The sequence below is a fragment of the Impatiens glandulifera genome, chromosome 1, assembly GCF_907164915.1.
Source record: "Impatiens glandulifera chromosome 1, dImpGla2.1, whole genome shotgun sequence".
Taxonomy (NCBI): Eukaryota; Viridiplantae; Streptophyta; class Magnoliopsida; order Ericales; family Balsaminaceae; genus Impatiens; species Impatiens glandulifera.
Genome location: NC_061862.1, coordinates 71,430,978 through 71,443,552, shown reverse-complemented (window position 1 = coordinate 71,443,552; position 12,575 = coordinate 71,430,978). Strand labels below are relative to the sequence as shown.

Here is a 12,575-nt window from a genome sequence, read left to right as displayed (position 1 = left end):
TGGAGGGGGGCATATCTGAATTGGAATAAAGTACCGAAGACGTTAAAAACACATGATGGGAACATTTTGTGGTTAGTTATAGTCTAAAACTTACCTACTTTAAAATATTAAAAATTGATTCAAATTCAAAACTAATTTCAATTACTTATTGAAGGAAATGTTTGAGTGGGATCTAGTTTCAGAGGGGGATGTAAACAAACTTTTTAAGAAGAAAGCGGGTACAAGGATAAGGAATTTCGTAATTATGGCAAAACCAACAATGAAGAAGTAACAACACGTCACATTGAAAGACTGGGCGCAAATGAAAATTAACTTTGAAGACCCTAAATATTCAAAAAAGTGACCAAAGCACAAGGACATAAAAACATTACGCGCCAAATGGTGGGGGACATACTACGGTGGTTCCATAACGGTGAAAGAACATTAGAGAAGATTGGTACGTAATTTAGTTAATTTTTTAGTATTCAATTCATATTTATGTTCTAAATGAGTTTATTATATATTTCATAAAAGACACGGAAACTGGGAAGACTCCCAACCATTCTTGAAACATTTGAAAAACGTTTAAAAAAGGTTGGTACTTGGAGTGGGAGTAGAGTAGCGGAAGTATTGGTAAGTTTTATTTAATGATACATATGTTTATTTATTCTAAATGATGTTGAAATTCTTATTTGTACTAACATTTTTTCTATGTGTAGAAAACTTTTAGTCAGCTCCATGAAACACAGAATTTCGTTCAATCAGAAGAAAGAAAAACCGACACAGAATTGTGGATGGAGGCGGTTGGATCGAGCACTAGCGGGCGGGTGTTTGGAATTGGATATATGGGCCGAAAACAGGTATATCAAGATAGATGTTCCAACACCAAGCTCGGTTTGAAGGTGAACAATCTGAAGGAAATAGTGAGTGAATTGAAGATGGAGAATTCTGAAAAACAAAAAGATATTGATAATTGTAAGTTGGAAATCAATACACTCAAAGACCAATTTGCTCAGATGATTCAGTTAATGAAGAACAATGGACAACCTACTCCCTCAACAAATTTAACTCCAGAAGGCAGAGACGTATGAAAAGATTAGTTTCTTTAACCTATTCATTCATTGAATTTGGTTTTATAAATTGATTTTAACTTACACCAAATATACATAAATGAGATATTTTAATTGGTTTTGTTTGGTTCTGAATTAATTATGAAATTTGATGTGAACTTTCAGATAATTTTGTAATGTTGAAATACTTATAAAACGTTGAAAAAAAGGAAAAATAAATTGTTCTCAATAATATGCGATTTTAGTCAGAATTTCCAAACAGTGAGTTTTTTTTCTCCAAACTTTCAGTTTTTGAAGACAACATCTTAATTAGATTCAATTCTACATCCTATTTGGTCAACATTAAGTTGAATATATTATTTGTAACTACTAAGATAATCATAATCTTTCTCCATATACATTACTTGTAAAACAGAAACAGAAACATACATGTTGTGGATGCTATTCAAATTTTAAACATTTTAAACATAAATGTAGTTTCTTAGTTGTTGTATTGTATTGGGCAAGCATGATCACATTAGGAAGGCAATGGAATATGGTTTCTTAGTTGTTGTATTATATTGAATTTAATTGAGGGGAAAATTATAGTTGAAAATATTATGTTACAAGCAATTAGTTGAAAATGTTATGTTACATATTGACATTATTGAGGCATCAAAGGAAAACAAATCATACATTTATTCTCTTTATGTAACACCTCAATAAAATCATAGTTTCAATGTTGTGGATGCTAATTTTTTTTTGTAAAATTCAATGATTTCTTTTACATTATATAATATAAAAATTTTCTTTATACATAAAATGTTTGGATTTTTCATTGTTTTGATTCAAAGCTTTATTTGTATTTTTCTATATGCATAAGCACATGTATTGCTGAAATGTGGATCTTCCATACTATTGATGATCTTTTTGGACTATGTAAATGGATGGTTTCATTATTTTATGGACAAGGTTTGAGAAATTATATTTTGGAAAGTTTGAATTCAATTGAAATTGATTATGTATGATGTTTGAATTTGTTATGTTTGAGGTTAATTATGATGTTTGAATTAGTTATGTTTGTGGTTTGGGAAATTATTTTTTGAGAAACTTGAATTGAATTGAAATTGTGATTAATTATGATATTTGAATTGGTTATGTTTGATGTTTGAATTGGATGCTTACGTGGTTATGATTTCTTTTGCATATTATATTTCAAAATTAGTTTTTTCAATCCTACATATTCAAATAAAATAAAAAAGTTGTAAATGGTTTTAAAAATTTAATGCTAAAATAAAATTAGCTCACAATAATAATGCTAAAAAATAAAATAAAAATAATATATAAAAGATTTACAATATTTCGAATAATATAATGCAAAATAGTTAATACAAAAACATATTGCAAATATTAAAAACACTATTATTGCAAAACCAAATACGTTGGTACATTTACAAATGTTAATGCAAACTAATCGTATATATATACAAATTATAGAAGATATTGAAGAAATAATTGTATAAACTATCGCAAATTGTATTGGATCGTTTTCAAATATTTAGTATTTGAATATAAATTAAATTGAGTATTGTAAAATCGAGTGCAAATACATTTGTAATATCAATGCTAACTAATCGTATATATATATTATTGAAGATATTGAAAAAATGATTGCATAACTATCGCAAATTAAATTGCATCATTTTCAAATATTCAATATTTGAATATAAATTAAATTGAGTACTGCAAAACCGAGTGCGAATACAATTGCAAATATCAATGTTAATTAATCGTATGTATATTGGAGAAATGATTGCATAAACTACCACAAATTGTATGATATTATATTCAAATATTCAGTATTTGAATAAAATTCAGAATGTGTATTGCATATACAAGTGTGAAATATTTAGAAATGTTAATGCAAACTAATCGTAGTAATATAAATATGAAAGAAATTATTGAAAAAATTATTGCAAATATTTGAGGTTTTTAGTAAAAATATTAATATAAATGTTGTTAGAAAATTGGTTAGTATAAGTTTTACATATTCTGCAGCATATTTGGTTTTGATTTTAGTGCTAATATTATGGGAACTAATATTGTACGTGTTATTACAAATTTGCAATTGGCTGATTCACATTACTTTTGGTATCCTTACAAATTTAGTTACAAACCTCTCAGATAATTCTAAAGTAATTGCTAAAGTCCTTTTTCAATAAAAAAATACAAAGAAAGAATATTGTTGTACACTTATTGCAAATCGACATTTTTTTTTGTAGTGTAATACAATTTGCTTTTATATAATGATAACATACATTTATGTTATTGTAAAAAATTGACTACGAATAATTAGGGATTAAGAAAATTAGGCTTATTTATTTCCATTAAATATAACGTTAAAAAATATATTTTAATATTTAGGATAATAAACCAAAATGAAAGACTTGTATTAGAATTTTTTTAAACAAGATAAAAAAGTGGTCATTTTGTCTTGTTTATATCTTTGCAGATTAAATGAATTCTTCTTACATATGTTTAAATTGATAAATTAGTAATACTTGTGGCATAAATATAGCGGTAACCTAGTTTCACACTTCGTCAACTTAATACCTAAAAGTGATGAATAACTATAGATTTTGAGAAATTAGTTTACAATAAAACGGTACAAAATTATTCGAATCAATTATCTCATGATTTGGGATAACAAAACTTGTGGTTCATATAAGACTACATTCCATTAATCACTAGGTAAACAAAACTATTTGAATATATAGGATAACAAAATATAATAAAAAAATATATATACTTGTGAAATATCAAAGAAAAAATTTGAAAAAAAGATTAATGATAAAAATGACTTAGTGATCATAAATTCACAAATATCATAAATTTAAGTCAAAGTTAATATAAGAGAGGTCAGAAAATAATAAGAATAGGTGTTTTGGTAGGTTTAGGGGTAATGAAGTCGGATAAAGTATGGTTGTTGATATTATGGCATTTGAGTCGGTATTTTTTTTAATGCAATAGCTAAATATTACACCTTGCCGAATTAAGATTGGCCATCTTAGGTGGTTGATTATTCTTAATAAAAAAAAGTATACAATAATATTATAAACAAATGAATTTGAAACATTATTGATAAAATTAAATGTCATTATGATAATTAATTAACTATGTCTTGTTAATATTTTTATGTGGTTATTTATATAGAGAGGGGAATACTTCAGAAAAAGATACAATGAAAACCTAATTTCACTATTTGTCAATGTAATATGTAAAATTTGATGTATAATTAGTAGGGGTGGCCAAACCTACGGATCGGATACGATCCGGTATTTCGGATCGGATATCCGCTTTTATTTTTTTCAAAAATTGCGATCCGTATCCGATCCGGTATCCGACCACTATCCGATCCGAAAATACCGGATCGGATCGGATCGGCCAGCCGGATACCCGCTGATCCGATTTTTTTTTCATATTTTAATTTTTTTCATATGCTAGAAAATTGAAATTGTTATATTAAGGATTTCAATTATGAATAATGACGATATGAGAACAAATCTAAAGGGAAATGAGAAGAAAAACAAATGAAAGAGACATATTTTTGTTTGGGTTTGTAAAGGAAAATGGGAGAAAACATAAGAAAGAGGGAGATTTTGTATTTTTGTTTGGGTTTGGGTTTGTAAAGAGAAGAAATGAAGAGATAGATTTTTGTTTAGTTTGTAATTGTTTAATAATATTTTTATTTGAGTTTGTAAAGAGAAACATGAAGGAAAATATAGGAAGAGAGAGATTTTTGGTTGAATTTGTATTTATTTAATTATATTTTTATTTGAGTTTGTTTATTTAATAAATTTTAAAAATGACCGGATCGGCTTCGGATATCCGAAATCTTTTTTGCCCGATCCGTATCCGATCCGGAAATCCGGTAAAAATATCGGATCGGATCGATATCCGAATCCGATCCATCGGATACGGATTTTTTCGGATCGGATCAGCCGGATCAACGGATCGGGTCTTTCGGATCGGATTTTTTGGCCACCCCTAATAATTAGGGCTGGATAGAACATTTATATTATAACGGAGAAATGCAAATTAGGGGAATTTTTCGTGTAAATTGAGCTAGTAATTTTTAATTTATTAACTTTTAATCTCTTATCAGTATTGTTTTGCATTTTGTTTTATAAATAAATAGTTTGATTCCCAATAAGCACTCTATATATAAATTGAGACCGATATATGAACTTGAAAAAAAATTGGTTGGACTTAAATAAATAATAATAATAATAATAGAGGATAAATGTAAGTTTTAATTTTTTTTTAAAAATTAAATAAAAAATAATTTATTAGATTAAAAAAAAAAAATTATGAAATAATGTTATAAATTTAAATATATATATATATATATATATATATATATATATATATATATATTCGGGTGGGTGGGTGCACTACACGTTGTTTGTGTTCCCAAATCCCAATTGTTTCCAATTAGGGATTGAAACGTGGTAGATAGATATGACTTATGAGTTGGGTAAATGTTTGTCTTTATATCTTTATTTTTTTTAAGGTTGTGAAATTAACATTATTATTATATTTTTTAATTGAATAAAATGACAAATTTTATCAAATTCATATACGAACAAACTATTTTTAATACACAATTAAATTTGACTCAAGGAATAACTTTGTAACTAAATTCATTATTTCTTCTTATTAATATATATTATACTAAAATATTATATAAGTTTAGGTTTGGATGAAGACGTTGATAATTTTATTAAGATATTCACCTATCTTAAATGAATTCGGATCTGTTGTTCCAAGAGATTGTCTCACTTGCTGTTTTAAAGGAGAGAAAAAATAATGGAGAGAAAAGAGAAAATTAAATATTAAAATAAAATGTCATATATATAAATTTTTAAAGTTTAGGATTTATGTCATATATAATTTTTTATTTGTCTCGTTAATCAAAAACAACATTTGTTTTGATATCTGAGAGTGGTACAGTCTCTTGGAACATATCCTCACTCACCTTATATAATGTTTTTCTTATATGATGTTTTTGTTTAATTTGATCCATATATTTATAAATTTGTTTAATAATTTCTCTCCAAACTTAAAATTTTCAATCTAACGAAAAAAACATTTAAGTTCATGCATATGCCATGTGTTCCTTTTAATCTAAAAAAAAAAATTCAATACGTGGCTGATTTGGAACCATTTCTTTTAATTTGATTTTGTGTTTTAAATTTTTGATTACAAAAAAAATATCACCTTACCGATTTAAATTTAAATGAATTATAATAAAATGTGGATATTCTCATTCTGGTTCTGGGATCGAGTCCGTTAAATTCAAGTTTGGTATCTGATTAAGTGTATTTACGTACTATTTACTTTAATCCTTTGTCGTCAATTTTTTTTTATAATAAAATAATTTTTTTTTTTTTTTTTAACAAAAAAAAAATGTTTCTTTCCTTTTCATTACTTTCTGACTCATTCAAATTCAGAGAAAAGAAAAGAAAAGAGTGGTTTCAATTTTGATTCATTTGGATTATGAAATATAATATATTTTTTTCTCAATAACTATAGATGATGCGTAACGGCATAGAATATATACTACTTTATTCAAGTGGGGTCCCTAGAGATAGGGAGCAAATTTTTGATTAGTTGAAAGAATGAGTTAAAAAAATAAAAGTGACTTAAATAATTTGTTACTACCAAAAACAATATATAATTTGTTAAATATTTGTGTAGCTAAATAATAAAGTGCATACATAAAAATGTTAGGTTTGAGACTTCATTATATTTAAAATATATATTATCAATTTTTAGCTTGAATCTATCAATAAATTCACTTGTCATTATTTATGTATAATAATGAGGTCTATTTTACTTTATTAAATAAATTTCAATTAAAAAAATGACAAATCATTGTTCTTTCATAAAATTCAAAATTAATTGTTAAATATTAGATTAGTTAAGTTTTTAAAAATTAAATATATATATATATATATATATAATTTTAAGTATTAATTGATTGATATGAAAGTTAACCTTATAAAATTTGAAATTAATGTTAAATAATTATAATTGGACATGCAAGATGAAATTGCCATGGTTCTTAAAAAGATTTTGAAGATCAAAGATATTGCTCATAAGATCAAAAACTTCAAATTGAGAATGAGAACGAAACTCTGTTTTGGCATGACCCCTAGGTTTGAGGATTACCATATTATTTATAATCGTGTCTTATCTCTTATTCGAATAAGGAATGAAATGTCAACTGGCTACTCTCTAACAAGTCAAAAATGGGGAATGGAATAACATTCTGAAGGAAATTTCAAAAGGTAAGAGGATCTTCAATACTCTGTCTTCCTGTCACTTTAATAATTGTGTGGATTCTCGAGTTTTGAGTGTTGAAAATGAAGGTAGGTTTGACTCGGGATTAACATTGAATATTGTTCGCGATAGAGGGGAGATGGTTCCATGGTCTCATTTAGTGTGGTCCACGAAAGTCATTCCTAGACACCAATTCATTTTTTTTAGAACGCTGGGTTCCGCTACTCCTATGGAGTGCGACTAATCCCCGCGGTTTAAATAAATAGCCCGCAAACATACTTAACCAATTAACCAGGCGCAGAACTTGCCGCCTGACGGGCTCGAACCCAGGACCTCATGGAGGCCTGGGGGATATCCACCTCTTGTTGCCACTATGCTAGAAGAGGGGATGGTTCCATGGTCTCATTTAGTGTGGTCCACGAAAGTCATTCCTAGACACCAATTCATTTTGTGGTTGACGTTTCGTGAAAGACTTAACACGCATGATTGAATTAATAAGTATATGAATATCCCAGATCTCAACTACCTTCTTGGTATAGAAATAAGGAGACCGTTGACCATCTCTTTAGAGATTACCCATTTTCTTTCTTATTTTGGGGTAAGTTCTCCACATCAATGAGTCTCCTTAGCTTTCCAAAAGAATGGACTGATATCAAGGAAATGACAATCATCAAGACAAAAGATAATGACTTTAGTTTAAATGTCTTCAAGTGCTTCTTTGCAAATATTGTTTATCATATTTGGATATAGAGGAACACAAGAACATTTTGGGTTCAAAATGATGTGGAGTTTGTTTGGATTGAAATTATTTTTGATGGAAACTCACTCATTCGAATGTGGAGGCGAATTTTCACTTGTGAAAAAAAATTGGTTGATTTGTCCAAGATAGAACATTGCATATGAGAAATCACTCATACTTCTAATTTGAAGGTGCTCTAACTTCGTTATTTGTGTTCTTCATTTTTGTTTTTTATTCAGATTGTTTTTTCTATTTTGATTTTGTTGGTTCATTCATTTTTGAATTTTGAACTCTGATAAATTTTTACCATTTTCGGGGTTATTTATTTATTGACATTATTTTGTTTTTTAAAAATAAAATAAAATTAATTTGATTAGTTTATAAGAATTCTTGAGTTTTTTTTTCTTGTATGGAGAATGATAACATGATTTTGACATGGTATACAACATGTGACATTTGTTTTTTTGGGTTAAAGTTAAAATAATTAAGTAATTTATATAATAATAACAAAAAGTAGTTTCAGCAATTTAATTAAGTGATAAAATTGAATTGAATTACTAATAAATATATATATTTTTAATTATGGTACAAATTGTAATCAATATAATTTATATTACTATGTTTAGATCTTTGGTATCATTTCCTAAATGATTTTTTTTCTGGTCCCCTCTCCTTAATGAATTTATTATTATTATTATTATTTTAATAAGATAAAATTCTTTGTATTGTTGAGAAATTGTTGGATTATTTAAATAACTTGATTTTTTTATAAATCTAAAAGTGAATTATTAAATAAAGTGTTGAAAATATTCTCATGTCTTGTTTGATTATAAATAAATCTAAATAATTGTTTATTCAATTGATTATTTGTAAAGTTTTAAAATAAAAAATATTAAAAACATTTTAATTAATAAAAATAAGTGGGATAGTAATTTATTTAAAAATATCCAAATAACTCAATATCAAACAATCGTAATCATTTACATTAATTTGGATAACTTACAATTTGTTTTTTCCTACTAGCTTGACGTTTATCAGTTTCCGCCATTGCCAGAGCTTCAACACATTTGAACTGCTCTCTCTCTCATGAATCAGATCGGTAGAGCGTTGCCTCGATTCCTGCTCACTGTTAATAGAATTCTACCGGCATGCATCACACAGATACGGAGTTACTCTGTCAGCTTCTCGGAATCTGCAGAGAATCATCCATTTCTACCAGAAACTGCGAATCACGTTCCTCTCTCTCCTATAAGCTTTCTGGAACGAGCATCCAGAGTTTTCGCTGACAGGACATCCGTCGTCTACGGTCCTCTCCACTTCACATGGCGCCAGACTCGGGATCGCTGCGTCAGGCTCGCTTCCGCCATCGCCGATCTTGGAATTTCAACTGGAGATGTCGTAAGTTTACTCGATTATTATACCTTTACGTTCTTCGATTTGACAGATTTCGATTGTTGAATTAATTGATGATTGAAATCAGAGGTTTAATCTAGAGCACACTAGATTGCTGTTTTAGCCTGTTTAGCAGCTGATTGATTTGTATTTTAATTTTATAATCGATTCTGAAGCTGTTTGTAAGATTTGGTAATGATTGATTTGATTTAGGTCGCCACTCTAGCCCCAAATATTCCAGCAATGCATGAGCTACATTTTGCAGTACCAATGGCTGGAGCCGTCTTATGCACATTAAACACTCGTCATAACTCCTCCATGATCTCTATTCTACTCAAACATTCAGAAAGTAAGATCCTCTTCGTGGATTATGAATTACTTGACCTTGCCATCGCTGCATCAGACCATCTCACAGACGAAGGAATCAAGCCGCCCATCCTAGTTGTGATTACCGAAGGAATCGTCCCCTGTTCTTCAAAATTCCACGACTACGAGAGATTCATAGCAAACGGAAGAATTGAATTCGACATAAAACGTCCAAAATCCGAATTCGATCCGATCAGCGTAAACTACACATCCGGCACGACTTCCCGTCCCAAAGGAGTCGTGTACAGTCATAGAGGCGCATATCTCAACACCCTTTCCAACTTATTCCTTCACGAAATGGCCAAAACACCGGTCTATCTATGGACCGTCCCCATGTTTCATTGCAACGGTTGGTGCCTAATTTGGGGCGTGGCGGCTCTAGGCGGCACCAATGTTTGCCTGAGAAACGTCTCTGCTAAGAACATATTCGAGAACGTATCTCGCCATAAAGTCACCCATTTGGCCGGCGCTCCGACCGTTCTCAATATGATCGTCAATTCCTCTCCAACCGAGAGAGCCCCACTTCCTCACGTGGTCGAAGTCATGACCGGAGCCTCTCCTCCCCCGCCGCAAATCTTTCTCAAGATGGAGGAGATGGGTTTTCGTGTTTCTCATTTATACGGATTAACAGAAACCTACGGCCCTGGAACCTCCTCAGTATGGAAACCCGAATGGGATCGTCTGTCGTTGGACGATCGTCTGAAGATGAGGGCTCGACAAGGAATCCCCCATCTGGGTCTTGAGGAAGTCGATGTGAAGGACCCGGAAACTCTAGAGAGTGTCCCGAACGACGGGAAGACAGTCGGGGAGATCATGTTCAGAGGGAATACGGTTATGAGTGGATACCTAAAAGATCCAGAGGCTACAGAGGCGGCGTTCAGAGGTGGGTGGTTCAGAACAGGCGATCTGGGAGTGATGCATCCAGACAGGTATTTAGAAGTTAAGGATCGATCCAAGGATATTATAATTTCGGGCGGAGAGAACGTAAGTAGTTTGGAGGTGGAGAGAGTTTTGTATTGTCATCCGGCGGTTGTTGAAGTGGCGGTGGTTGGGAGACCGGATAATCACTGGGGGCAAACGGTTTGTGCGTTCGTGAAGTTAAATGATGGATTTGAGGTACAGGAGGATGAGATGATTAGGTTTTGTCGGGATCGATTGCCGCATTATATGGCTCCACGAACGGTGCTGTTTGAAGATTTGCCGAAAACGTCGACCGGGAAGATTCAGAAGTTTTTGCTCAGGGAGAAAGCCAAATCCATGGGAAGCCTATTTTAGGTATGTTTTGGTATTGGGGTTGATCATCCTCTTTATATTATAGACCTGTTTAACAAAATTGTGGATTTTGAAAAACAATGAACAAAAAAGAAGAACAACAAATTGTTGTATTGTCCAATCTCAATAGATATATATTTTTTTTATGATGGCTTCCGATACGATTAATGCCATCCCTAAACCGGTTGCCCGAGAGATATAAGCATATCTTTCGGTATTATCATTCAAAACTCAAAGATATTTAGAAAATTTCCAGTATTTCACTTCTTAATTTGTTAATTTAGTTGGTGTTTTATTTTTTAATTAGTTTGTCTAAACTTCTAACTAAGCTAATCAAGTATGTGTTAATTTTAAGTATCGGAATTGTGTTTAATTTACAAGTGTATATGATTGTGTAATTGATTATATAAAGAAATATATATATATATATATATTTGTGTTTGATTATAATAAAGATGTGTGTAGAGTTCGATTATAATAAGAATGTGTTTGATGATAATTAGAATGTTTAAAAATAGATGAATATGTGTTGATGTTTTTAGTTAAAAAATCTAAGGTTAAAACCGAGAGATTTAATTATATCTTTCGATAATAGAGGTCAAAACCTAGAGATATACACAATTCTCTCAGTTTTTCTCTTTTTAAAATCTGTGTGTAATCTGTCTAAATCGAGAGATTTACACATATCTCTCGGTAATAGTAATAAGCCAAGAGTGAGAGATATACTCAATTCTCTCGGTAATAGAAAATGGTCAAAACCGATAGATGTTTGAACAACTCTTGGTAACAATTTAAGGATAATACCGAGAGATATTTAAAAAACTCTCGGTAAAACCTTTTTAATTAAAGAAAAAACCTTTCTTTTCTCGATCACTTTTGCGCCCGCCTCTTCCCTCTCCTCTCCCAATCGAGCACTCTACAGACATAACCCTCGACCGCCGCTCACGCCGGACGCTGCCCTCGCCGGACGCCGCCCACGCCCAATGCCGCCGATCGATCTATTTGCCACCGCGCCTCTAGCTCGCTGTTGATCTACATCTCTTCTTGCAGCCGCCGCGCTTCTTGTCGATCTCTTCCACTTCAAGGTTAGTTCAATTAGTTTATTATATGGTTAGATTTAGGTTTGATTTATGTTAGTTTTAGGTTTGATTTTGTTAGATTTAGGTTTGTTTTAGGTTTGATTTATGTAAGTTTTAGGTTTGATTTATGTTAAATTTTGTTAGATTTAAGTTTGATTGATGTTAGTTTTTTATGTTTGATTTATGTTAGATTTAAGTTTGATTTATGTTAGATTTAAGTTTGATTTAGGTTAAATTTTGTTAGATTAATGTTTGATTGTTTTTGCCAAAGATGCTAGGTTTGATCAACTTGAAATATGTATTATTTTTTATGTATTGATTTTGTGAATGAATGAACTTTGTAATTAGATATAT

The 12,575-nt window shown here is 30.4% G+C and overlaps 1 protein-coding gene across 1 annotated transcript; it reads left to right on the top strand.

Moving 5' to 3' along the window:
* Nucleotides 1-9,167: 9,167 nt before the first annotated feature.
* LOC124918864 (butanoate--CoA ligase AAE1-like) lies at nt 9,168-11,260 on the top strand. The gene is made up of 2 exons (XM_047458930.1): nt 9,168-9,510; nt 9,718-11,260. The coding sequence occupies exons 1-2, from the start codon at nt 9,199-9,201 to the stop codon at nt 11,143-11,145; spliced, it is 1,740 nt and encodes a 579-aa protein (XP_047314886.1). The 5' UTR covers nt 9,168-9,198; the 3' UTR covers nt 11,146-11,260.
* Nucleotides 11,261-12,575: the final 1,315 nt, after the last annotated feature.